A 23,641-nucleotide genomic window follows, 5' to 3' on the forward strand; every position below is an offset into this window, starting at 1 on the left:
CCCTGACCACTTCTTGTGTTGCAGTGTCATGAGTGTCATTTCCCAACCATTCAACCAACGAAAGGGACATTTTAGAACAAAATTCTCTCAAAACGATGGTTATGGGTGTGGAGAAATCGGCAGTCTGAAATGCAAACGATCCCGTCGCGATAAGCCACGGCGTCTGACCCGTGTCAAACTGTCAGACCGCATAAGGGTCCACCAGCACCCACAAGATCGAAATGACAAGTGATACCTGTTCTCCGCCATCCCCCGTCTGCACTACATAAGCTTCGAGAATTCAGAGTCAAATGTAACTATAATGCCTTTTCTTCCCAAAACTTCACTGCTTTAGAATGTTTACTATCGAAGGGAGAAATTAATTTTCGATCACTCCTTGGACGGAAATGGTAGAGCCGTTGGTTGCAAAAGATGTATAACCAAGAAATCAAGGTCTTTCCCGCTTTTGTTTTAAAAGCTTTATTTGTAATTTGCAGCTGATAAGGAGTACAAAAGAGAAGACACTTTCACAAGTTGTTCAAGACCAAAGCAAGTCTCTTCGTAAAACTGCTACAAAAACCCAAACAAGAGGACAGCGCCAATTACATCAAACTGAGGTTGCAGAGGATTGAAGCACTCACAACCACTAAAACTTGGTTCGATAATTACGGTAAAATCACACAGATGATCAAAGTGATACTCCTACGTGGAGTAGTTTGTCTCTTTCTATGTGCAAAAAAGAAAACTTCGACAAGATCTCCGCAAAAGAAAATCTGCTCGGTAAGTGTTATCAAGTCTGTGACTGAGTCAAAGACAGACGATTGTGAAAGAACTCTAGATGAGAGAGGAACTCCAATTCATGCTTTATTCGACTAACTGGTTGAGCGCAATCCCGGAAGCCTTGTTTTGGTCTTCGAACAACAGTCTTTAAAAAACCTTGAGCATCTACTGAAGCTACATTTTCTACTTGATAATTCAGGAGTTTTTTAACATGTACATTCAATCTACATATGTAGGAAACCTACTTCTCCTTTTACTGTCCAGTTTGCAAAAAAAAGTATCTATTCACCGAGGTGACGCGTATTAAATGTTTCATTTCATTCCCTGCAAGACTGTACGAAGATAAGTAAAGAAAATTTTTACCTCGATACGTGATAAATATTTGCATAAGACAAACTTTGAACCAAGCGCGCAAAAACCTTGAATTCCACATTGAGCGTTGACACTTCTTATTCTGAAAAATGGGATTTGATTTTGATGCCATGCAAAGATGCTTGGATTCATTACTCTAAAAGAAAAGGGTTAAAAAACCTCAAGCGGAATCAACAGAAATGTAATTTGGTATATCAACTAAGTTGAAATTGTAAATTGGCGACCGTAATGAGTTAAAAAGCTGACATTTCGAGCGTTAGCCCTTCGTCTTTCGCTCTGATGAAGGGCTAACGCTCGAAACGTCAGCTTTTTAACTCTTTACGGTGGCCAATCTACAATTTCGACTGTTGATGTATCAAATTACCTTGTTACTCCCACCGACGCAGCGCCACAGTTTCTTTAGAAACTTACCACCTTTATTCAACAGAAATGTACTTTTATTAAATGAAACCGAAAAAAGATCGATAAAACACACAAGCACTTTCTTACCATACTTTTTACCAACGGTTAGCTTAAGCGCGAGTCGATTAAGAAAACTTTAATAGTTTTACCTCAAAATTATGAATTTATAATCATGCAACGTAGCGTGGTTTTCTTCCTGAGCGCTTTGAGCCAAAAACCGAGCAAACCCCTCCAAAACCGCTGATTCCTTAGTGCGAACTCTTTTTCATTACGGTGACTCGATGGAATAATATTGCCTAGAAAAGGCGAAGGCTTGAAGTTACATCAGCTTTCTCTATGCTAGACAACTGTGTATAGCACATTACACTTCAGTAAAAAGAATTTGATACATCAAGTTTTATGATTCGATAAAGTAATAAAATACACTGCCATTGAAACATCGCGAGTCAGAACTAGAAGATATGCTCATCAACTCGCCTTGAAAACAAATAACAACTTTAACTTTACGCTGTAAATCTGCATATTACGAAAAACCTTCGCCGTCAAGATGCTAGTCGTTCTACACCACATGCAAAGTAGACGTGTGGTGTTCATGGAATACCACATAAAACCCCTAATGCGAATTTTCCTCATGTTTAAGGAGACGAGCATCAACGAAGTTATATACTGATGACATCTAGCATGATTTATGAGGAAATTAGAAATGGTTCATTTAGGTGAAAAGGATCAGCCAAGCACAGCACTGATTGAAACGATTTTGCAGTGCTTAAAGGGCCGACTAAGAACAGCAATGATTGCTGTAGAAATGCAAACTCCTATAAACAAAGTAGACCACCTTTAGATGAACCACTCTTTCTTTTTCTCCGTGTCTTCACTCATCGTTTTCCTGGTGGTGTTCATGTCTATGTATGGATCAGTGCTTTTGAGCTCGTCGTCGTCTTCATGCGTGTGGTACTCTCCCTTGTGTCTGGCCCAGTACCAGTAGATAACAATCAATAAAACTACCAGCAGCAGGACCAGGATAAGCACCACGACCACTATGATGGCTGTCTTGTTGTCATCGTCAGTGCGTCTACCAGACGTCGGGTCGTAAGGATTTGTTTTTGGAGAAGCCCCATCTCTTTTGCTCGGATCTCGCGGGGTGGGTTTACCTTCTGGCACCTCCGGCTCCTCGCCACACTTCTCTTTACTATTCGCACTAATACCAGAGGCCGTGTAACCCTTGGTTTTCCCATCGTAAACATAATCCTTGATGGGACTTATTGCTGAATTCGTCTTGCCAAAACTAAACGGCGTCACTTTGACACCTGTGAGGCAGCCCTTGAAACCGGTATCACCTTTTTTTCCAACGATTATCGTCTGCATGCGTGAGAAAGGGTTTTTCAGCCGGTTATCTGTTCGCTGCTTTTTGTCCTTTCCATCAACGGTGTAATTAAGTTTCTCGTTTCGGCGAATAAGTGAAAACGTGTGCCTATTTAAGTCACAGAAGTCTTCGTTTTCAGGGGGGTTTATCTCGAATGAACCATCACCCATTGAGCTTTTAAAGGAAAACACGAGTTTCTTGTTCGAGTTGATTGAAATCCGAAAGAAATCTTGACTGTCCTTACTAGTGATTTCAAGTAAGTCGCCTCCACATTTGTCTGCGGAATTCGCTTTAAAGCCAACTACTATATCCACGCCGGGTGCATTCTCCGGGTTAGGGTAGGTGTATGTTAACTCGCTGGCTTGTTCAGCAAACGATGCACCATAATCTACAGACAACAGCAGGAAAAGACAATCAACTAATGACTAGGCATGGCTTGCAACAACACAAAGCATCGCAAAACTTAAAAAGCTCATCCAACCCGGTGAACCTTTTACCCAGTTTGTGTGGCGAGGTCTTCAATCATGTAAAAGAGAGGATGGATTTTCTCTTAGTACTGTAGGGGGGTGGGGAAGGTTATCGCGAGGTCCACAAAGGACACGTCTCAAATATGGATACCAGTCGCTAGTGGGGAGGAGAGGGGGAAGAAGGTCTGAGATTATGTTCACTATCAAAATGTTTGGAAATTTAGAGACTATTTTGCCTTAGGCAACTTACAGATGTAAGCGTAACACCAACTTACCAAGAGAACAGTAGTAGCCGTAAAACGGAGTCAAACTGCAGTCACATTGATACACATTATAGTTATCCACGCATTTACTGTTAAGTTTGCACTGATCTTTGTCGCATGCCGCACCACAACCACCTTTCACATACGAGAATTCTTTGGAGTTTGCTAATCCCTCCAAGTCAATCGATACACCATTAATGGTCTGGAAAAAAAAAATTGCACTGTAGTGGACTGTTGATTTCTTTGAAATTCTACTACAATTACCAGGATTTGAACGCCATACCTTCGAAAAAAGCTGTTTGCATTTCATTGAATGACTTAAAACTCGCCACCTTTTTTTACACACACGAAGATCTCAAATTCTGTAATGCGATTGGCTACCTTACTTATAGCGGGTTAGGGAAGTAGGACGTAGCGTGAACTGATTCTATGACAATTACAGCCGAACCTGGATGAACACAAGTTCCATAGGATAGGAGAATTTTAAAAACTGATTAAAATCGCCATTTTACGCCAAAATCGACCACTTATTGTACGATAACTCGCTCAGAGATACTGCTTACATTGATTTCAGGAGATAAAAGTGGAATGAATTTTACTTGAAAGATTATTCTTAGTTTTACTGAGTGGTTGGGCTTTAAGTGGCCGTTCAATAAAGGTAAAGGACAAATACAAAAGGGCTGTTAGAGCTCAGTCAAGTACAAATACAAAAGGGCTGTTAGAATTCAGTGAAGTACAAATATAAATACAAAAGGGCTGTTAGAACTCAGTCAAGTACAAATACAAATACAAAAGGGCTGTTAGAACTCAGTCAAGGGTGACTGCCACCACATTAAAGAGGCGAAAGAGCAGCAGCTCGCGAATTCCAAAGGTCCAAAATAGGTTGCTCGTGAGATTCCCAAAGCTCGTGAAAAACAAAATTAACGTGCAGAATTTTTCAGACTGTGCATGCAGTAAGCCTCCGACAAGTCCCCATTTATTTTCTTTTAAAAAATAAGGACTAGCAATAAAGAAATTGTTCTACTATAATACTAAACAGGGTCTCTTTAAATTAAAAAAACTGAACACAGATGTTTCTGTTAATGTGCACAAAAATGGCAAAAAAAAAGCCTTGTACTGATGATCAAGCATCTAACTTAAGTACAGAAAAATTCTGGTTATCAACTATTAGTTGATATAGGTGATTACACAGTCGAAGTAACTATTGAAAAGCTTTCTCCTCTCAAGAAGCGCAAATATTACGAAACGTAAACTCTTCAAACTTTGCTACGCGCTATTACCGGTGTTAACTTACTGGATACAACCACCTAAGTCTCTAGGGACTGGTAACCTGGTAACATTATAGAACATCGAATGAGTATAATAAAGTCGATGAAGTGAAAGTTACATGCATATATGCTATAGTAATTGCTTACCAGTCCACGAATGCAGCCCACAAATCCTTTGGTAACATCTCTGGGGTTGGTTCCAACATTGAGCTTACCAGCCACGTTTAACTCTTTCTCTTTGAACAACGGGTTTTTTATATGTTTTTCTTCATCATCCAACTTCAGTCCAAATTGTAACATGTTGCGATAAACGGTTACTGTGTGCCATTTACTATCATTCAATTTCTTTTCATTTGCCAGAGACAATTCTATTTTGTTAACTCCATTGCCAATATTGTACTCCAGTCTGATGCTGGTTTTATTGATGATTGCCAATTGGAAATAATCTTTCGTGGTATCTCCGTTGAACAGTATTGTTCCCTCAGCATAAGGTGTTTTGAACAACAGAGAGATGATCCCATGTGAAGGTGGTTCCCACGGATCGAGTGTTATAACACCATCTTCGTTAATGATTGTTGCTGTATTCTCGGTTTTACCTTCACAAAAATAACAGTAGAGAAGTAAAATGTTTAAGACTCCTGTGCGGATCAATAAGACGCTTAAACATCTTCACAAGCTTTACTTTTTACTAGTTTATCAGGTTCGACGGCTAGGAATAGATTAACTGATTACAAGTACTTTTAAGTTGAGAGGAAATTGAATGTTTTATTGTATTATAGTTTCTTATTTTGTTTGAAATGTGTCTTAATATAATCATAAGTTGGCTAGATACTATTTTGTTAAGTACACGACCCCACAAGCTTTTTAGCTTTAATTCTTATCGTGTATGAATAAAGATTCTATTACTACTACTACACTACTACTACTATCCCCCGAGCAACCCCCGTGGCAGTTGACCGGGGGGGGGGGGGTGGGACTTTGAACTAACGGATTACACGGGTTTTAATTTTCAAAATGGAGAAGTTTTAAAGGTAGAGTTCACTTTCGCGAGCAAATGCCTCAGAAGAAAATTTTTCACATCGTAGAGTGATGCTTACAAGCAAAAACAAACAGTGGCACCAAACACTACTACGTGACTTGGCTACATTATACAACTTTTGTTGATCACACAAATAATCGTTCAGTTAATAGCTGTGCTTGAGTGGGGCATTTATGCGCACCAATCTTCTAAATTTGCAGGGGGATGGCGAGGGGGAAGGACGGCGTAGCTTTGACACCTAAAAATTTTTGTGGCTCCTTTAAATAAATGTTTGATCGAATTTTTAAAAAGTGGGCCCACAGGCATGTAATGCTTTCTGTCTATTGCTGTCGAAAGTATGGCATTAACATCAAAGTGCTCTGATTTACGATTGGTTACCTTTTCCCATCTGGCCTCATTTTGATGACAGAGATGGCTTACCTTCAAATACTTGCTTTTAAAGCACAATATGAGATGAAAGTTTTTTAATCTGGATCAATTCTGGGAACCTATCTACAGCTGTAAATGCAACATCAAGAGGAGCGGCGAAATGATCGAACCTGCTTTTCCAACATGATGTTGGACAAATAATTATATTATGGTGGGTTGTTTGGAGTGTTGTAGGCTGGGGGTTTGGAGGCCATGTATTCACCTGGGATAGTAATTTTATTTACAGAGTATACATTTCACATCTCACCTGTACAATACAAAGAGCCAACAGAGAAATTTGCTTCTCCTTCATTCACATCAGAAAAAACAACTTGTGTTACAGGCAGGTCTGATGTAGAAGTTAACCATCCACTATCACTTCTCCAAACACTCTTGTCCCTTGCATCACAGTTGCACCTGTAACTTTTGTCTGAACAAGTCTTGTTCACTCCACAGGCACAGGATGACATAGTGGGCGGGGCGCCCCCCCAGTAGTATCTATACAGACCATTACTTGCAACCCAGTAGCCGGTTTTGACCTTCTCAAGGGCACTGAGGAGTTTGGCTCCTTTGCATCCAAAATAAATGTACTGCTTGCATGCTTCACTATTCCTAGCCAAGGCTTTTGCTGATTTTAAATTAGGAACGTACTTTATGTCTTCAGTATAGGGTTGGCTTGGAGTGCCTTTATCACCAGTGGTGATGATCTTCCCCTTTGCATTTGAAGTCTTGATTACTGTGACTGCTGGATCTGCTGTCATGTTACAAAGAAGCTTCACAGACGGCAGTTCGCCTGGCCCATCAAGATCAATAGTATAATCACGATCAGTTGGCTTTCCACCATAACCAATGAGTTGCCTTTTGGTAGCCTCGCAATTCTCTCCATACTCAGCTACGGGAAGAACATACACATAATAAATTTGGTCAAAACTGAGGTAAAAATGTCCATACAGTATGCTGTAAACAAAAAGCTACAGACTTCACATACTCAAAAGTCAATGATCTACCAATACCTTTATTACACATTAATGTATTGTAAATCATAGCTGCAACCACAAACATTTGGTCAAGTTTCCCTGAAAGTGCCATTTATCATTTCAATGACTCATTTCATTTCAATTTCAATTGTCACATCCAGGAACACAAGACAACGTCCCAAAGAAACCAACAAGTACCTGCATTTCTCACTCCAACAACATGCCAAAATATTTGGCAGTGATATATCACTCAATCATTCAAACTTTATTTAAAGAGGGTGACACTTAATAGTTAAACTAATGAACTTGTGGCCTTCTCTAAACTCTATCACAATTTAAAAAAAGAATCTTCTTACAATTAATAACCTAGATACAATGAAATATATGAAGTTCATATATTTTGAACTGCGGTATTAGATACGTATGATGCACGATCCTCGCAGTAGATAGCGCTATTTAAGCGCTATCTACTGCGAAGATCGTGCATCATACGTAATTAATAACCTAATTAAAAATTTAATGAAAACCTAATTAAAAATCCCAATGTACAACAAATCAAGATCTAAAAGTTAAAGGTAAAACATATTGCTCATATCATGTGATCTAAGAATAAATTATCTAAAAAAAGAGTAAAAATCTTACCCCTAAGCTGACTTAATTTAAAATGTTTATACAAAGCATTCTTCAAAGTATTTACAGATTGAAAAGTGCGTAGCTTAAGGGTAGGTGATTCCAACATCTTGAGATTGTTGCAGAAAATATGCGGAAAATATTGTTGCAGAAAATATATAACCCTCTTTCTCTCTAATGTATCTCCTTGGTAAAATAGTTAAATTTGCACCTCACGTATTTCTGCTGCATTGGCTGTTGATTAGTTCTAACAGTTCATTTATATAAGCAGGGCAAGTACCCATAATCCTCTTGTAGGCCATTAAGCATCAAGATATCATTAAGATATACAAATACATGTACAAAAACAAAAGAGCAAAACCTACACCAAGAAGTAAAGGGAAAAAAATCTTCAATTTAAGGAAACACATAACATAATCATGATTAAAACCCACTACACCCTAACATCAATATTACATTTCTCCCCACTGTCCTCCATAAATTTCTTGAGTTGTTGACAAGGAGAATTTGTTTAACAATCTAAAGCTTTTTTAGTTAGTGATCATTTCCTTTTTTCTCGTGACCTTTATGTTCAAGGATGATATTGTAGGGAGAAAGTAGATGCTAGTTTAACAGAACTCTCGTGCTAGATATGACGTGTGGTGAGGAGTCCAACAGGGCTCAACAGTAACTTTTCAACTTACTAGCCAAGTGGCTGGTGACATCTTAGATGCTACAACAATGTCAGTTCATTTACTAGCTAAACTGGCTTGTGGAAACTGAAAACCACTCGCCAAAACCGAATTTCCACTAGTCTGTGGCTAGTGGGCTACCGTTAGTGTCGAGCCCTGGTTCAAGAACTCCTGTAACAACACCATCTCATCTTTTCATTAGCTTCTTATAAAACCAACAGTATACAAGTACTTACCCAACTGGCACACTTCTCCTTTGTAGCCAGTGCCTGTGCAATCACAAGACAGCTCCTTGCCATTTGTTGTGCATGTTGCACCATTCAAGCAGGGGACAAAGACGCAAAGATCAATGATGTTACATTTGTCAAATTCCACACCTTTGACTTGGGAAACTCCATTAATTGGCTTAAAGTCTTTATCATTGACTTTCAGGTCTCGCATACAACCAATGAAACCACCAACTGTTACATCAGAGTGGAAAAAATTATTCCCCACAGCTGCACTTGGGGCTTTTGTGACTGGTAGGTTGTTGTTGTAACCTTCTAACTTGATGTCAGTGGCAGAGACAGAGAATTTAATAGTAATCCAGTTACCAGCGTCAACCCTTGGCTCATTAACAATAGTGGGGAGAGTCACTTCACTTGGTGTGCCCTTGATCATCAAGCTCAAAATAACACCACTTCTTCCAAACTTAATGGTAAAACCATTCTGTTGATCACCTTGTTTAAGGAGAATACCATTTTTCTGATATGTTCGAAACTTGAAGCTTCCAGCAATTGAAATCTTCTTGTCAATAGCAAAAGTAAATTCAGAGTCTGGTTTGGAAAAAGTGTATGGCTGAAAGGCTAATGGTGAGCAGCGGTCTTTTGTCATATCAACATTCACACTCTCAACAACATCCTTCTTGAGGAATTGTATTTCACCTTGAGGGGCACCCCTCACAATTTCAAATTTCACATCTGTAAGACAACCCACAAAATAAAAATTTGATTTGACCCCTAGCAGATTTTGGAAACTTGGTGCTCCTCCAACATAGATGGCAACATCTATTTCAAGCTTTTTATACTTGGTGGTAATTTTACTTCTTTTCCTTTGTGATGAATCACCATCAAGTGTAACATTTATGGCGAAATCCGCATGTACCACATCCACACGATGGGGTTTTCCATCATTAAGATCTTGACCCAATAACAACTCCTTGATTTTATCATTTCCACCAAGTCGCACAGCATACCTGCAAACAAAAACATTAAACAATTTAGAAACTATTACTTTACATGATTTGAATTGGTTCTTACCTACTGGAGGACAGATGCTTGGATAATCTTCAGAACTGACTCGCTTCCTGAGCTGATTAAAATTGAGGGTTGCCGATGCTTCCTTATTAGTGTAGTTAACAAAGCTCCATAACGAAGCTCCTCCATATGAGAGAGAGTCTTTCATACATCTTGACTCATACCTTGGTACGAGAAGATGATTCTGGTCTCAAGTGCAATAAGCGCGAACTCGTTTTCGGCCAATATTCTCGTACATTATATCAGGTAAGGATTCGTTTTGTGCTCTATAAAAAAGTCTACGAACATCCAACTTATAAAAAATAACAAAGGTAGGCCACTGAACATGTCTAAGCACGTCCTCTGATGCCATATCCTTAGGTAAATTGTAGATTATACGTGCTGCTCTACAATGAAGCCTTTCTATTGACTTAAAAAGATCAGAATTGCCACATGAACCCTACAAAACTAAACCGTACTTAACAGCTGGAAGAATCACTTTAAAATAAAAGTCTTTTAAAATTGCTCTTGGCAAAAAACGAGAACGTTTAAGTAAATCTAGTTTTTTGGCAAAACTTTTCTTTGTTTCAAGCACGTTGGCCACCCAGGTGAGTTTCTGGTCTACTATCAGACCTAACAATTTCGTCTTGGTAACCAAACTTAACACCGAGTCTCCTAGGTATATAGGAGCAATAGGCCGCATCGGTGTCCTTTTGCTAAAAAGAATAACCTCGCTCTTTCTGGGATGTGGCGTTAGTCGGTTGTTTAAACACCAGTTGTAAAACTCTCGTAAAGCTTTATTCAGTTGATCGATTGCCAGATCAACTGTTTCTCCGATACAGTATATAGTAGTATCATCAGCATACATATAAACCGACCCAGTAGGCACAGAAGAAGGTAAGTCATTTGTGAACAGCACAATGTCAGTCCTAAAACCGATCCTTGTGGGATCCCCATCGATACAGGTAATAAATCCGGCTTTACACCATTTAGCACGGTAAATTGTTGTCTTCCACTGAGGTAATTCCATACTAGGTCGAGAAGAGAACCATTGACTCCAAACTCACAGTTCAGTTTTTTCAACAAGATGTCATGAGGCACACTACAAACACTTTTTTGAAATCGATGAAGGCCGCTGTGACTGCCATTCCCAAGTCCACAGCTCTCCTCCACGACTCTGTAAAGTGTATCAGCAGAAGTTCAGTTGAATACCCAGCACAATATGCCCACTGCCTGTCCGAAGCTAGGTTATTATTTTTGAAGATGTGTTGTACTAGAGTGCTGTTAATCTCCAACTACGTAATCTTGCCAGGGACGCTGAGAAGAGAAACCAGACGATAATTTCCGATATCTGTTTCGTCGTCCTTTTTAATAATTGGTGCAAGTCTAGCTGTTTTCCAAGACAAGTATATTACCACACGTTCTATGCTAAATTGAAAAAGAGCAGCTAGAGCAGGAACAATTGCTTTTCCTGCAAGCTTTATTCGTTTTGGAGGAATATGATCAAGACCAGTTGACTTGTTCATTTTCAGCAGTTGGACTTTTTTGCATACTGATCCCTGAGATACCGTGACTTCACTTAAAGGAGGAGGTTCAGAACTCATATTTTGAATTACTTCCCGTTCACGACATTCAATTACAGGAGAGGGCAGTGGAAGTTAGTCAGCTAACTTTTCTCCTATTGTGGAGAGATATCAATTCATCAAAGTGGCTTTCTCCTCGTCGAGCAGTCCCAGGCTATCATCTTCTCTTTTCAAAGGACCTATGGTCTTCGGACGAGTAGGATTTGTCGCCTTTTTAAGTAGCTTCCAGTACATGGTTGTATTCTTCACCTCGTCAAACATCTTGGAGAAGTAACTAGCCTTAGCCAGTCTTAAGGCAGAGGTAACCTCATTCCTCGCTCTTTTATATCTCTGCCGCAATAAGGGACACTTCGTGTTAACCGCCTTCTTAAAAAGTTTATACCGTCAATTCATTTTATATCATATTCCATCACCTATCCATGGTGCAGATGTAATTCTAATTTTAACCTGCTTCCAGGGGGCATGGTCATTGCAAATGTTATTAAAAAGATTCTTCCAGGCCCACTGAACATCATCTACATCATCAAATACAGATGCCACATAAAATGGCGCAGTTGCCAGGTCATGTCTAAGTGCATCCAGATCAAGCCTCTTATAATCTCTTACCATAATACATTTTCTTTTCTTCTTTAAATTCATAGTTGAATATATTAAACTATGCTCCGAAATCCGTGAGGGGAATACACTGGAAGAATTAATAAAGAAGATTGCAGTGACTGCAATGGATTGTACATTGCTACTTGAATGAAACAAAATATTTTCACAGTTTCAGGAATCCAGCTTAAGTGTATTACTCAAGCACAAGTCATTTCGACCAAAGAACAGCCTCAGTTGGCATGCGACAAGTTAGAACTGATAGACTTAAAATAATGCTTTGCATGCATAAAGGCCAAAATTGATTTGAAACATGTTATTTCCAAAATCAATGCTGACCAGAAGTTAAAAACTTTTTGTTTGGTTTCAGCTGTTAGCTTAAACTTGCAAGTGGTGTTGTATTCTTTAGTTCTTAGAAGTACATTCACTGCAATAATTTTCATTCTTCACTGTTTGAAATGTTGTGAGGCTACTTGTACTTTTGATTTCTTTTGAAAGCATCAGTACTCAGTAACACATCAAGTAGTTGGTTTGAAGAAATGAAATATGTTTATATCATTTTCACGGTGTACAATTGAGATGATAAAGTGAAATAAGGATGCCTGCTCAGGCAAGATTTTTTTTGTATTTGTTGCAACCCATCTGTCTCAGTCATTTGCTAGTAATGTATCAAATGGCCTTTAGTTTTTTTCCAAAGTAGTATGTGATTGGCAGGGTATGGACAGTTTACTTAGTAGACTCATGACAGACTTAGGAAAGACAAGAAATATTCACACACTGCCAGGGAAAAGCAAACCATCTTGAAATTCAGCTTTGGTCAAGAGTGGTGACTGAGAGTTTACCACATGTGGTCTACATGTATCACCATTTCAAGCTTCAATTTATTTCATTCAAATAACATGGTTTTTCAAAAAAACTGTAGAATAAATAAAACAAAATTTGTGTTGAAGATGGAAAAGGTAAACATAGCTTTCACTTTGAAGTAATGGTCAACAAGGACAACTTTCATGCCTGAATTTCTAACTGGAAGTCTTCGTCTGGGCAGTTCTCAGGTTTTGCAGGGTAAAGCAAGCCCTCCTTGTGCATTACTTTTGCCAGCCAAGTTTTCTATAATATTTCACTTGGGGGTCGCTTCCGGAGGCTTACTTGTGTTACTTTTGAATTTTAATGTATACTTTAATATTCAACCACAAGACAGTTCACCATAGCTCAACTATTAAAAATTCTTGTCACAATGGTTTAACAGGTCAACCAGAACAATTTTGACTATTGCTGCCTCATAACTAACATCATATCCAAGATGGCATGCTTCTAGCCACAGAAGTTATAAATAAGGACAACCTTATAGTGCTCATCACAATTGCAAAGCAAACTGCACAAAACAGCCACCATTTCCAAACTTCTGAGGAAAAGTTCTTCTAATTGAAATAACTTTTTTCTAGATTCTATTTCCCCTTTAAAAACTTCTAAATATAGATTTCAGGTTCTAGGAGAGTCAAGCAACTTGTACTTTCAATGTTCCAAGAAATTACAGTGACATATAGGTGACCTTTCAAGAAATTTTACAGTCTAATGAATACTGAACAGAAACATTTTTTAAGAGTCAATATTTTCATATACCGTATTTATTCGCCTATAAGCCGAGCGATTTTTCCAACAAATTAAACTGAGAACAGGTAAATTCTCGCCAAGGAAGGGGGTTCGGCTTATAGCCGAGTATTTTCGCCAAAAAATATTTACGGGTGCTTAACAAGATTCGAAATTCAATGTTTATTCGACTGTAAGCCGAGCGATTATCAACAAACACAAATTTCCGAGATCACAAAAGGTAGGTACATGTAAATCATTGTTGGTTCTGCTCGACGGAAGCTCGAATCGCATAGGAGTTTCATCCATATATTTGAACAGCCTGAAGAGCGAATGGCCATACCGCTGCCGAAGTGCGATCTCGAACCGATGGAACTGGATGATCTTTTCTTCCAGATCTTGTGGGAGTCGCTGGGCCAGGGTTGTCCTAGTGCGAAGGCTGATGGAATGGCGCTTTTTCCATCTCTGGTGGCAACCCAGTGAGGCTCTGAAGTCTGGATCACTGCTCAACTCCTTCGCTTTTAGCAGTAGAATTAATCTGCTTACAGCAATTCTTGTAAAAGATAACAGAGATCAACTGTTTGACTTGTTTTGACGACATGAAAAACTGGCCAATCAGAAGCGGTCATTCCCATGGTTTGTGTAAACATTGCAACACGATGTGACAGATATCAGGTGATCGAAGCTTTTCCTTGTTTTAAAGAAGCGAAAGACTTACTTTGACTCCCCTGCTCTGAAAACCAGTCCAGTAGTGTTTGATCCAATTCAGGATACTTTGGCGAAAAGCAGCCCATCGTCTTTCGCTTTGCTGACATTTTAAGCTCACCATAAAACAGGTTCGCTTGATCTTTTCGCCAGCGACGCACCATCGATTCACTGATTCCGTAATCTCTAGCGATGTCGGAGTTGTTCTCGACGGCCTCTGCTTCAGCAACGACTTTTAGTTTGAGCGCTAAGTTGTATGAAGAACGACGAACTTTCGGCATGATGATCGATTACGATAACTTTGAAAGAGAGCGATTGCTTGAGACAGGATTCTGAACTCAGGTGAATGTTTTGTTATGTCACGCATGGTTCTATTTATTTACACATTAAATTCAACTTATCTGTGATTTGTTGTTACTTTCAATTAAACGACCAATAACAACTGAGTAAATAACCTACTTTTTGGTTACATGTTTCCCGAGAGGGAAGCCCCTTTTGTTTTCGGTTTATGTTAATTCATCTCAGTTAACGACACGCGTGGAGTACTTTGCAATTATTAGGTCTCGGCTTATAGCCGAATGTTTTGGGATTATTTTTTATTTCAATGCAACAGCTGCTGACATGAAGAAGTTTAGGGTCTCGGCTTGTAGCCGAGATCGGCTTATAGGCGAATAAATACGGTAATTTGTATCTTTCAATTATGTATTAACAACTGTTCTACAGAGTAGCAGAATTCATCTTATGTCTGCATTATTTTGTTTCAGCTTCATTCAGCAGAACAGCAAATAAATTGACAATACATGATCGACATCCTTAATAATAATAATAATAAATTTTTCCTTAAAAATATTTCACAAAAAGCAATTATGTTATTGCAATTTACCAAGCAATAAAACTCTGAGTATATAAGGATATGGTAGACCTTTGCGGACCAAATTTTGCCAAAATTTTTTTTCACCCCAAACAAAGCATTACTATTTTAACTACAGTTTTTTCAAACTGAATTCTTTGAGCCGCCGATGTGTGAAAAGCCATTTGTAACGTCACAGCAGAACATTCATGGTAGTATTAGCTGCATAAACATCTTCGTATGTCAGTTACACATGTTTATTGTAGCAGTTCGTGAAATGATGAGTAGAGTTAAAAAGGAAAAGAGCTCTTGGGTTAAAGCTAGAAAGAAGCCTGAATATTTGAGCCAGACATTGAAGGAATTTGATGAAGAATGGCAAAAAAATCTCCCCAAAACAGACAAGGGCTCACATTTTGGACTCCACTGCCTCCCTGGGGTCAGTAAGAGTTGAACTTGACAGCACTGCCGAAACTTTCTTTTCCCTGGAATTTCTTCTCTTTGCAGCATTCCGAAGCTCTGTCACACACTACTGCAGGACAGTTTCGCGCAAAACATAACAAGCTTTTGCCAAGAATCTCCTGGCACTCCACACCTGTGTTTCTATTGGCATTCAGCATTTCAAGTTTTTTTTGAGTGTCTACATAACTTGACATGTGATCAACTAAAGGCATGAAATGTTGGAAAAAACTTTGGAAGCAAACAAAATCCACTTCATTTTTATGCAAGTGTGTCTTCTTGGGATGAATTAATAGGGTGTGAAACCTTTGGATTGACTTGAAATTTGGTCTGAAGGCTCCCAAGATACCACTCTAAAAAAGCGTGTGGGGCTTTTCTGTTTTTTAAAGTTGATCTCCTGCAATGGTCTCCAACATAACACATGTTGGTAAAATTTTGATAACCAAACTTGACAGAAAGATTGCAAAGCAACCAATGGGAATATTGAAAAAGTCCCACTCAGTTTTGGAGACCAACCCTTTAAGATTGAAACTGTGCTGAAGTTTCCCTTGTGCGGGTAGATTTGACACCTAATTAATTCGCTCAAAGAAACATCGTCCGTTTCGACTTTTTACACCTTGTCGGCTTGTGATTAGATCAAGCTAAAAACCAAAGAATATTTGCTGGAAAGTCTATTTAAGAACCTTTCCATTGACATAAAGTTTATGGTGGTTACGCTTTAAATGGTGCAGTAACAATTTTTTTGGCAAAGGACACTCGTGAAGGTCTACCGTATCCTTAACACTTCATAAAAAAAAAACTTGTCTTCAATGTGCCTTAAAGTTATTAATAAGCTCTTTTATGAAGAAGGCTGTGTAAGAGCTTGCCCATCTCCACTGATAAACACCATTATTTTGCAATCATTTTTCATAGCTACTTACCTTAAACTTCCACCAAAGAGCTCAACCGTGACAAAGTCTCCACTTTGACCGCCACCCATCTGGGTATGGAACAACAGTCCCGAAGGTTCAACTGTCTTAAACTGAAGAGTCAATTTGTCTTCATCAGAGTTGATTGTTGGATCATTAGCAGCATACTTGAGGTAAGCATTACCAGGAAATTCACGTTCCAAAGAAACTGAAAGAACCAAAAATCAAATCAGCTTAGTTACTCACTAATGAATGAAGATTAAAATTAATTTATCCAAATTCCTCCCATTGTGATGTAACCTATAAGACCCACCTTCAACTAATGAACTTGTTACCGATCTCATATTGGCACGAATTTGTGGAATTTTTTATAGTCTTTCTCTGTAAAGTTTAGTATAGGTAATGGCATGGGGCTGAGTAAAATTAAGGATTAATATCACGCGTGTTTTCGGAAGTTGCTGAAATTGCCCACGTCGCACAGCAACGAGGGCAATTTCTGCAACTTCCGAAAACACAAGTGATATTAATCCTTAATTTTATGAGGAACCACGTGATTACTTGTTTATAATATAAGGGGCAAAATGTTTTCTTACTGATCTCGCGCAAAACGGGATGCCATTGTTACAAAACAAAAAGAAATTTCTTTACCCTGGCAGCCGTTGCTAAGCGATTTTCAGCCAATCATTTCCAAGTAACTTTGCCCGGAGCAATTACAAAAATTAAGAAAAAATGCCCTCTGTCTTGACCAATCACAATTCAGTAATTTTGCCCCTTATATGATAAGTCTAGTTTATTAGATTCGCCGACAGGTAGGGACACCGCAACAGCTTGCACCAATTACTGCGGGCCCAGTAAACCCACCCATCCCACCCCAGGGGAGGACATCCATCACACATTAATCTAGTGCATGGGAAATTAATGTCTCCTACCCCTAACCCTGCAGGAGACGGGACCTCCATTTATTTGTCCTTATCCGAGAAGACTAGAATATCTAACCATTTCTTGATGTAAACAAAGATAGTGAAGCTTTGCTTGTAACAAGATGATCAATGAGATCTACTAGGTCACTGAGCAGCAATACCATTACTTTTATTGCTGAGTAAAGTAGAACTGTTAGTTATTAACACTCTTTTTTCATATGCACATACCGCACGTACAATGTTCTGCCTGTTAAGTTACACACAAGTCACATCTTCCAAGCCTCATTTGAGCATTCGCTACTTCAATATTACAATACAGGGCGCACAATTAACTTTTTCATCCGGTAGCCACTTGGCTCCTAAATATTTAAAGTGGTAGCCAATTCCAAAAAGTTGGTGGCCATTATGACACACATACACACACACACACACACACACACACACACACACACACACACTAAAATTTTTTACCCTGTCACTGTACTAGGTAGCTTATCATATATATCATACAAACATCAAAAATGAGCCCTCTAAATTCACTTGAGCTACAAAGAGGACACTAAAATGGATCATATACAATGTCATAGGTTACCTAAATCCAAAATGGTGTCTAGTGACGTCACGATCTTAATGAGGAACTTTGCTGCAGATTTATCTTTACAAATCTTCAACAATCACTAGATCTCTGGGTAAGGTGTGATTCAAAATTCTAGTCGCCAAAGTAAAAAATTTAGTCGCATTGGCGCCTGTATTAGGTGCAATTTTACACCCTGCAATAAGGCCCTAGATCTGTACCATGTTGACAACATCAGAACCTGGAGAACAATCTGTCCTGGGTGCAATATAGCAAGGACTCTCCTTTGCCTACCATTGTGCTGTATCTAGCTATTTGAAATCTTGTTCCTTTTCATTTATTTTAATTTTTTGTTTATATACGAGTAGCTTCAGTTTTTGTTTTTTATAACCTAGGGATCCACTGTGTTGACACAGACTAGTCTTGACAGACAGGCATATATCTGTCTACTGTCAGACACATCTGCCTAACTAGTATGCACGAGGCAATCACTTTTTCACCACTTTGGTCCTGTCTAATTTAGCAGGCAAATTTCCTCAAGGTTTGCTCACAAGATACAATCCAGTACCATTGGACGCATTACACTTAAAAAAAAGGAAAAATGTCTTATTAACAAATCATTTGGTGCCAAACAACCCAAAATGAGTGACCTCTCACAGAAAAACGTACACTAACAGCTTTCCATTTTCAAATGGCTTTCCATTTGCAAGCTGTTTGTCAGTCGTTCAGAAAAATTTGCATCTGTTTGAACAGCTTCGGTCATCTGTTCACCAAGAATGTCACCCCGTTCAAATGGCTTGGTCATCTATTTGTTGAAAACATCAGCCCGTTTAATGGGAAGTCGTTAGTGTACGTTTTCCGTGAGAGATCACATATAATTTTCTCTGAGTTTGCTGTGACACTACTCACAGTCAAAGTTATTTCAAAATGGTCTTCAAACTACCTCTTGTCCTTACTACGTGTTTGAAATAACAACAGAAACAAAAAAAAAACTTTCCCTTGTAGAAGAATTAATAGTAATATAGTATCTGTATTAAATAGATCTGGTCATCTTAGTACAGAAGCTTTGAATTAGCAAACTGTTCTCAATAGAACCAAAGGAAGGATTTTAAAGGTTCTTGCCTTGATGCTACAAAAATCATAATGGCATGATGAGAATCAAAACTTTTTTAAACGGGAATATAAACTTTTTGGCGTGGCTTGCTTTGTGCTAGTTCAAATAAGAATTACAAAGTATCGGTAGTTTCTTGTAGAAAAAGTTTACGAAAGTGAAAAGTAAGTGTTTAAAAGCAGTCAAATCGTTGTCAATGGTCCTTTGTGAAGTGAAAAATTTTCAAAATACAACAGCTTTCATGAATGCCATTTGTGATTGTTGACCAAAAGCAGTAGTAGTGGAGAAAAGGCAAGTGGGACTCAAAAAGTAATTCTATGGTTCATTATAAACAATTTTTAATGAATCACTTTACAAAGAAAGAGGGATGATCAAGAAAGTATTTCAAAAAAGGTTTTGCTTTGATCACTGAATTTGCAAACCAAGCAAGGTTCGAAATACACCTTGACTTTAACCTTTCATCTGAATTTGTCATTAGGAGAGAAACAAAAGTGTGTTGTTTTTAAACACCCATTGTACTGTTCCAGGAAGTGATCAGTGGTCACAAGCTATTTCCTTCTTCACTTTAAGAGAATACCACTCTTGTGTTCAACAATTTGCATAATATAGTTTTTATGGTTGTTTTCATAATTGCTATGCAAGTCTTCAATACTTGCAAGTCAATCTCTTATGCACTCATTCTATACACACAAATCATAATTCTAAGGAGACGTGAGCCAGGTTGAAGCCTCTCCTTTTGCAGTTGCTACTACATAAGCATGGAAAATTACAAGGGCTTTTGAAAAAATTCAAGAGGAATTTCACCCACAATATTACTTTTTGCAATACAGGGTTCGACACCTGGCTACCTGCATCACTAGCCACCAGGCTAGTGATTCCTAAAATTTACTCGCCCAAAACACAACTTGGTAGCCCAGATCAATTTCCCTCGAGGTCTACTTCAACCCCACACACACAAACCTTCCTCTTAACTTATTGGCAAGGTCTTTTAAAATGAAAAAGAATAGTACAAACACTTCAAGTGTGAGGTGATATGTGCAAGGCATTGCAACATTGGTAAGTGCAGAGTCTGGGATCTAGCGATGTTTACGATCGACATGCAAGACAAAAAAAGACACCATTAGATGAGAGACTTCTGCCGTCTTTCTTGGTATTATCATTAAAATTTGAACTTTGTTTTTCTTTAATCAACTGTGAACTTCAAGTAAATTAATTATTCAGATAAGATCTTTCAATTTTTCTACTAGCCAGCAGGCTATTAAACTTGGTTTTTTATTAGCATGACCAAATTTTTACTAGCCTTGGGCTACCCGGCTAGTGGAGACGTCGAACCCTGCAATATATTAAGTGGTGAATCTCCTTCTTAGCCTAGACTTCACATGAAGATGATAATAATTGTTAAATGAAGTGTATAGTAGTTAAGTAAATTATTGTTCATTTTGAGACAACATATGAGGAAATATGGAAAACTAGCTGGGACTTAATTCTTATATTTAAGATTTTGAAAGTCATCTTCACAGCCTCTCAAATTACAAGGAACCCTACCTACAATGAAACCCACGCAACATGAAAGTTCACCTCTGTTCTATGGTTTATTCATGTAAATTGACAGTGAAAAAAAAATTGGAAACTTTACAACAAAAATTTTGAAAGCAATTACCATCATAAATGCAGATGCATGGTACAACGTACATAACTAAAGAGAGAACTGTCAAAGCTGAAGTGAAAGTATCTTTGAAACTATGAAAAAAAACAAGACCTCAAGTAGTTTACTTCTTACTATCTCCTACAACAGAGGTAGCAGTAATTGTTGTCCTGAATGTTACATGTACGAGATGAATTTCCTGCACCTGGCATCCCTATGTACAAAGATCAGTTACAAGTAATTTTAGACACAAACAACAAGAAGACCTGTCCAAACAGGAAAAAATGCAATACAGATGACTTCTATGCTGACTCCAAGTTGGCCATATGTATCACTGATTCCCTAAAATTGTCCTTTTCTAAAAAGTATTCATTTCCTTCAAGATATGCATTTTAAGTTAACAAAGGTAAATAATGGAGAAAAAGATAAAACAACTATGACACCTATACATTAACGGCAAACAATAAATCCATCATATTACTCAGCACTAACACTTAGCATTCTCTTGTTCATCTAGGCGAGTCAAAGGTCTTACCGAGTAAGAGTATATTTATCTACAAACAATTTTTAAATGATCATCAGAACCTCTGTCAAAATTGATTTTAGGAGATATTGATAGAAATGACATGTGCACAAAAATATTTCAACAGGTTTTTCATTTCTGTATACACGCAATCGCGTTTTCAATCGTTACAAAGTATATCGAGGTTCGTGCGAACAGTCATACCCCGTACATCAACTATTTGATAAATAGCTGAACAAAACGTATCCAATAAACATTCTATCGTTGCTGACACTCAAGTCAAATTCTCAAGACAAAGAAGTAGAAAACTCGTCAATATATTGTCCGATCCAACTTGGCAACAGAAAAGAATGACGCTGACAGTGAAATCAGAAATTAATAATGCACTTCGCGAGTGGAACATTGTGAAAAATAACAATGTTTTCTTTGTTTTTGGTTTCACAACACAGCCACGGGTACAAACAGCGAGAAGGAAGAAAACATTATTCACCTCGGCAAACATCCAGGATACGGGAAAGGGGTATATATCGCTGAGTAATAATATGGGTATAAATAAAACCTTCTGAAGTAGCAGGGTTTCTCTCTCGATCGATCAACCACCGAGTATCATATCGAAGTAGAAGAAAAATAAAGCAAGGAAGCTTATCTCATAAACAAAACCATAGTTAGAATGTTTTTCCAGTCCAATGAAATATTTGGTTCGATGTTATCATAGAAAAAATTTCAGTATACTTCTCAATTAAGTGATGTTCGATTCTTAGCTAACTTTTCGAACAATTTTTTCTAGTTCCTGAAAAAACTTTCATGGTGAAAAAAGGCTTCATATGAAAAATAACGAGACAATCCCTCACGTTCTATAAAAACATTTCCCGACTTCGCTGAAGCCATGCCAAACAATCGCAATTGCTTGGCGAGCTCCATTAATTTGGCACGTACACAGTTAAGCTTATTACAAGTGTGTACCGTCATGTTGAATACATCAGCGCTTAAGAATAAATTTAAAAAGAAATACGCAGCAAAATTAAACGGAAATAGAGAAAGAACCATATTCGAGCAGTTAAGTCAACATCAACATTCAGTCGCACTTTAGGACTGAAAACAGTCACCAATTCGTTTTCACTCGAGACCCAAACAAGAAATTCGTCCAAAATTGGGCAAAAACAAAGAATTAACCAAAAAAGTTGGCACATTATTTTGCGATCAGCTTTGATACTCATATGTTGCAGTATTCGCATAAACAGTTAAAGAATTGTTCGCTTGATTCCAAAGAAGTCTTTGCCCTGATCGACTTCCGTAAAATAACAATTTAGAAATAAGCAAGAAGAATGACACTCTCTGTTGCACAAGGATAAAAATGGATCAACGCATCATACTTATGATTATTACTGCGGAATTACCACATCACGAATAATTTAGGGAACAAATATAGGTGGGACTTAAATATTACCATCAGCTGCCCACTCCAGCAGACTACGAGCAACAGTTTAGCTTAATTTTGAGAGAGAAATTAACATCAGCTGCATAATCAAACACAATACTCACGTGTAAACACGATGAACAAGCAGTGGAATAACCAAACGCCAGCCGCGAAACTCCTTAACCCCATCATATCTGCACGAAGAAAGATGGTGGATTCGAACACTACTCAAAACCACGCTCGTCCAAGTCACGTGATCATCTACAGACGCTTCCTTGCTTACATTCCGAGCTATTCAACTCTACGGCTTGCTATTGGACGAGTCGAGCGAAACCTCGTGATCTGATTGGCCAAGCCTTACCAGATTTTGAGAACAGCAAGGTGGGGCATGGTCACGCAATGTCACGCAGTGTGACATTTAGAAAGGGGCCGTTCTCGTGATTCTCACCTAAAGAATTCAAGGATATGGATGCTGTGCAAAGCATCTCGTGATAAAAAATTGTCACTGAAAATGATTTACATGTAGAAACATGTCCAGCTCGTAACCTTAAGGTAGCTACTGTTGTCATTGCAAAACCTGTACCTGAACAAAGCTAGTAGTTTTGGGGCTATACTCTTTACTCTTAACAAAGCCTTTCTAACCCTGGCTCTGGTTGTTCAAAGGGCGGATAACGCTATCCAACGGATAAATCGCTATCCAGCGGATAAGTGTAACCAAAACGTACTGCGCTATCCACCGGATAGGGATTTATCCAGTGTATAGCATTATCCATCCTTCGAACAACCTGAGCCTGAGGCACAACTGGCCAACGAATTGTACTGGAAACCCGGCGAAAACTTAGAAAAGTTTTGACAGAGTAAGCTTAAAGCCCGTA

The 23,641-nt window shown here is 38.4% G+C and overlaps 1 protein-coding gene and 1 long non-coding RNA gene across 2 annotated transcripts; one reads left to right on the forward strand and one right to left on the reverse strand.

Annotated features, from left to right (window-relative positions):
* Positions 1–443: 443 nt before the first annotated feature.
* On the reverse strand, positions 444–23,583 carry LOC111341314 (EGF and laminin G domain-containing protein). Its single transcript, XM_022948277.2, has 7 exons — positions 22,892–23,583; positions 16,589–16,784; positions 8,856–9,853; positions 6,610–7,233; positions 5,042–5,490; positions 3,639–3,828; positions 444–3,284 (listed from the first exon to the last, which is right to left on the reverse strand). Exons 1-7 carry the CDS (start codon positions 22,956–22,958, stop codon positions 2,371–2,373), a joined length of 3,438 nt encoding a protein of 1,145 aa, XP_022804012.2. The 5' UTR covers positions 22,959–23,583; the 3' UTR covers positions 444–2,370.
* LOC148719455 (uncharacterized) lies at positions 13,682–14,831 on the forward strand. Its single transcript, XR_015994341.1, has 2 exons — positions 13,682–13,898; positions 13,979–14,831. It is a non-coding gene; the product is annotated as an uncharacterized LOC148719455 (long non-coding RNA).
* Positions 23,584–23,641: the final 58 nt, after the last annotated feature.

This window comes from Stylophora pistillata, chromosome 12 (assembly GCF_964205215.1).
Source record: "Stylophora pistillata chromosome 12, jaStyPist1.2, whole genome shotgun sequence".
NCBI lineage: Eukaryota > Metazoa > Cnidaria > Anthozoa > Scleractinia > Pocilloporidae > Stylophora > Stylophora pistillata.

Coding starts and splice junctions, on each gene's coding strand:
- LOC111341314 (XM_022948277.2), bottom strand. CDS start 22,958: ATGATGGGGTTAAGGAGTTTCGCGGCTGGCGTTTGGTTATTCCACTGC. Junction 5,491..6,609: donor TGGCTCTTTGTATTGTACAG/GTGAGATGTGAA, acceptor ATTTTTGTGAAG/GTAAAACCGAGAATACAGCA. Junction 3,829..5,041: donor TGGGCTGCATTCGTGGACTG/GTAAGCAATTAC, acceptor TTTTTTTTCCAG/ACCATTAATGGTGTATCGAT.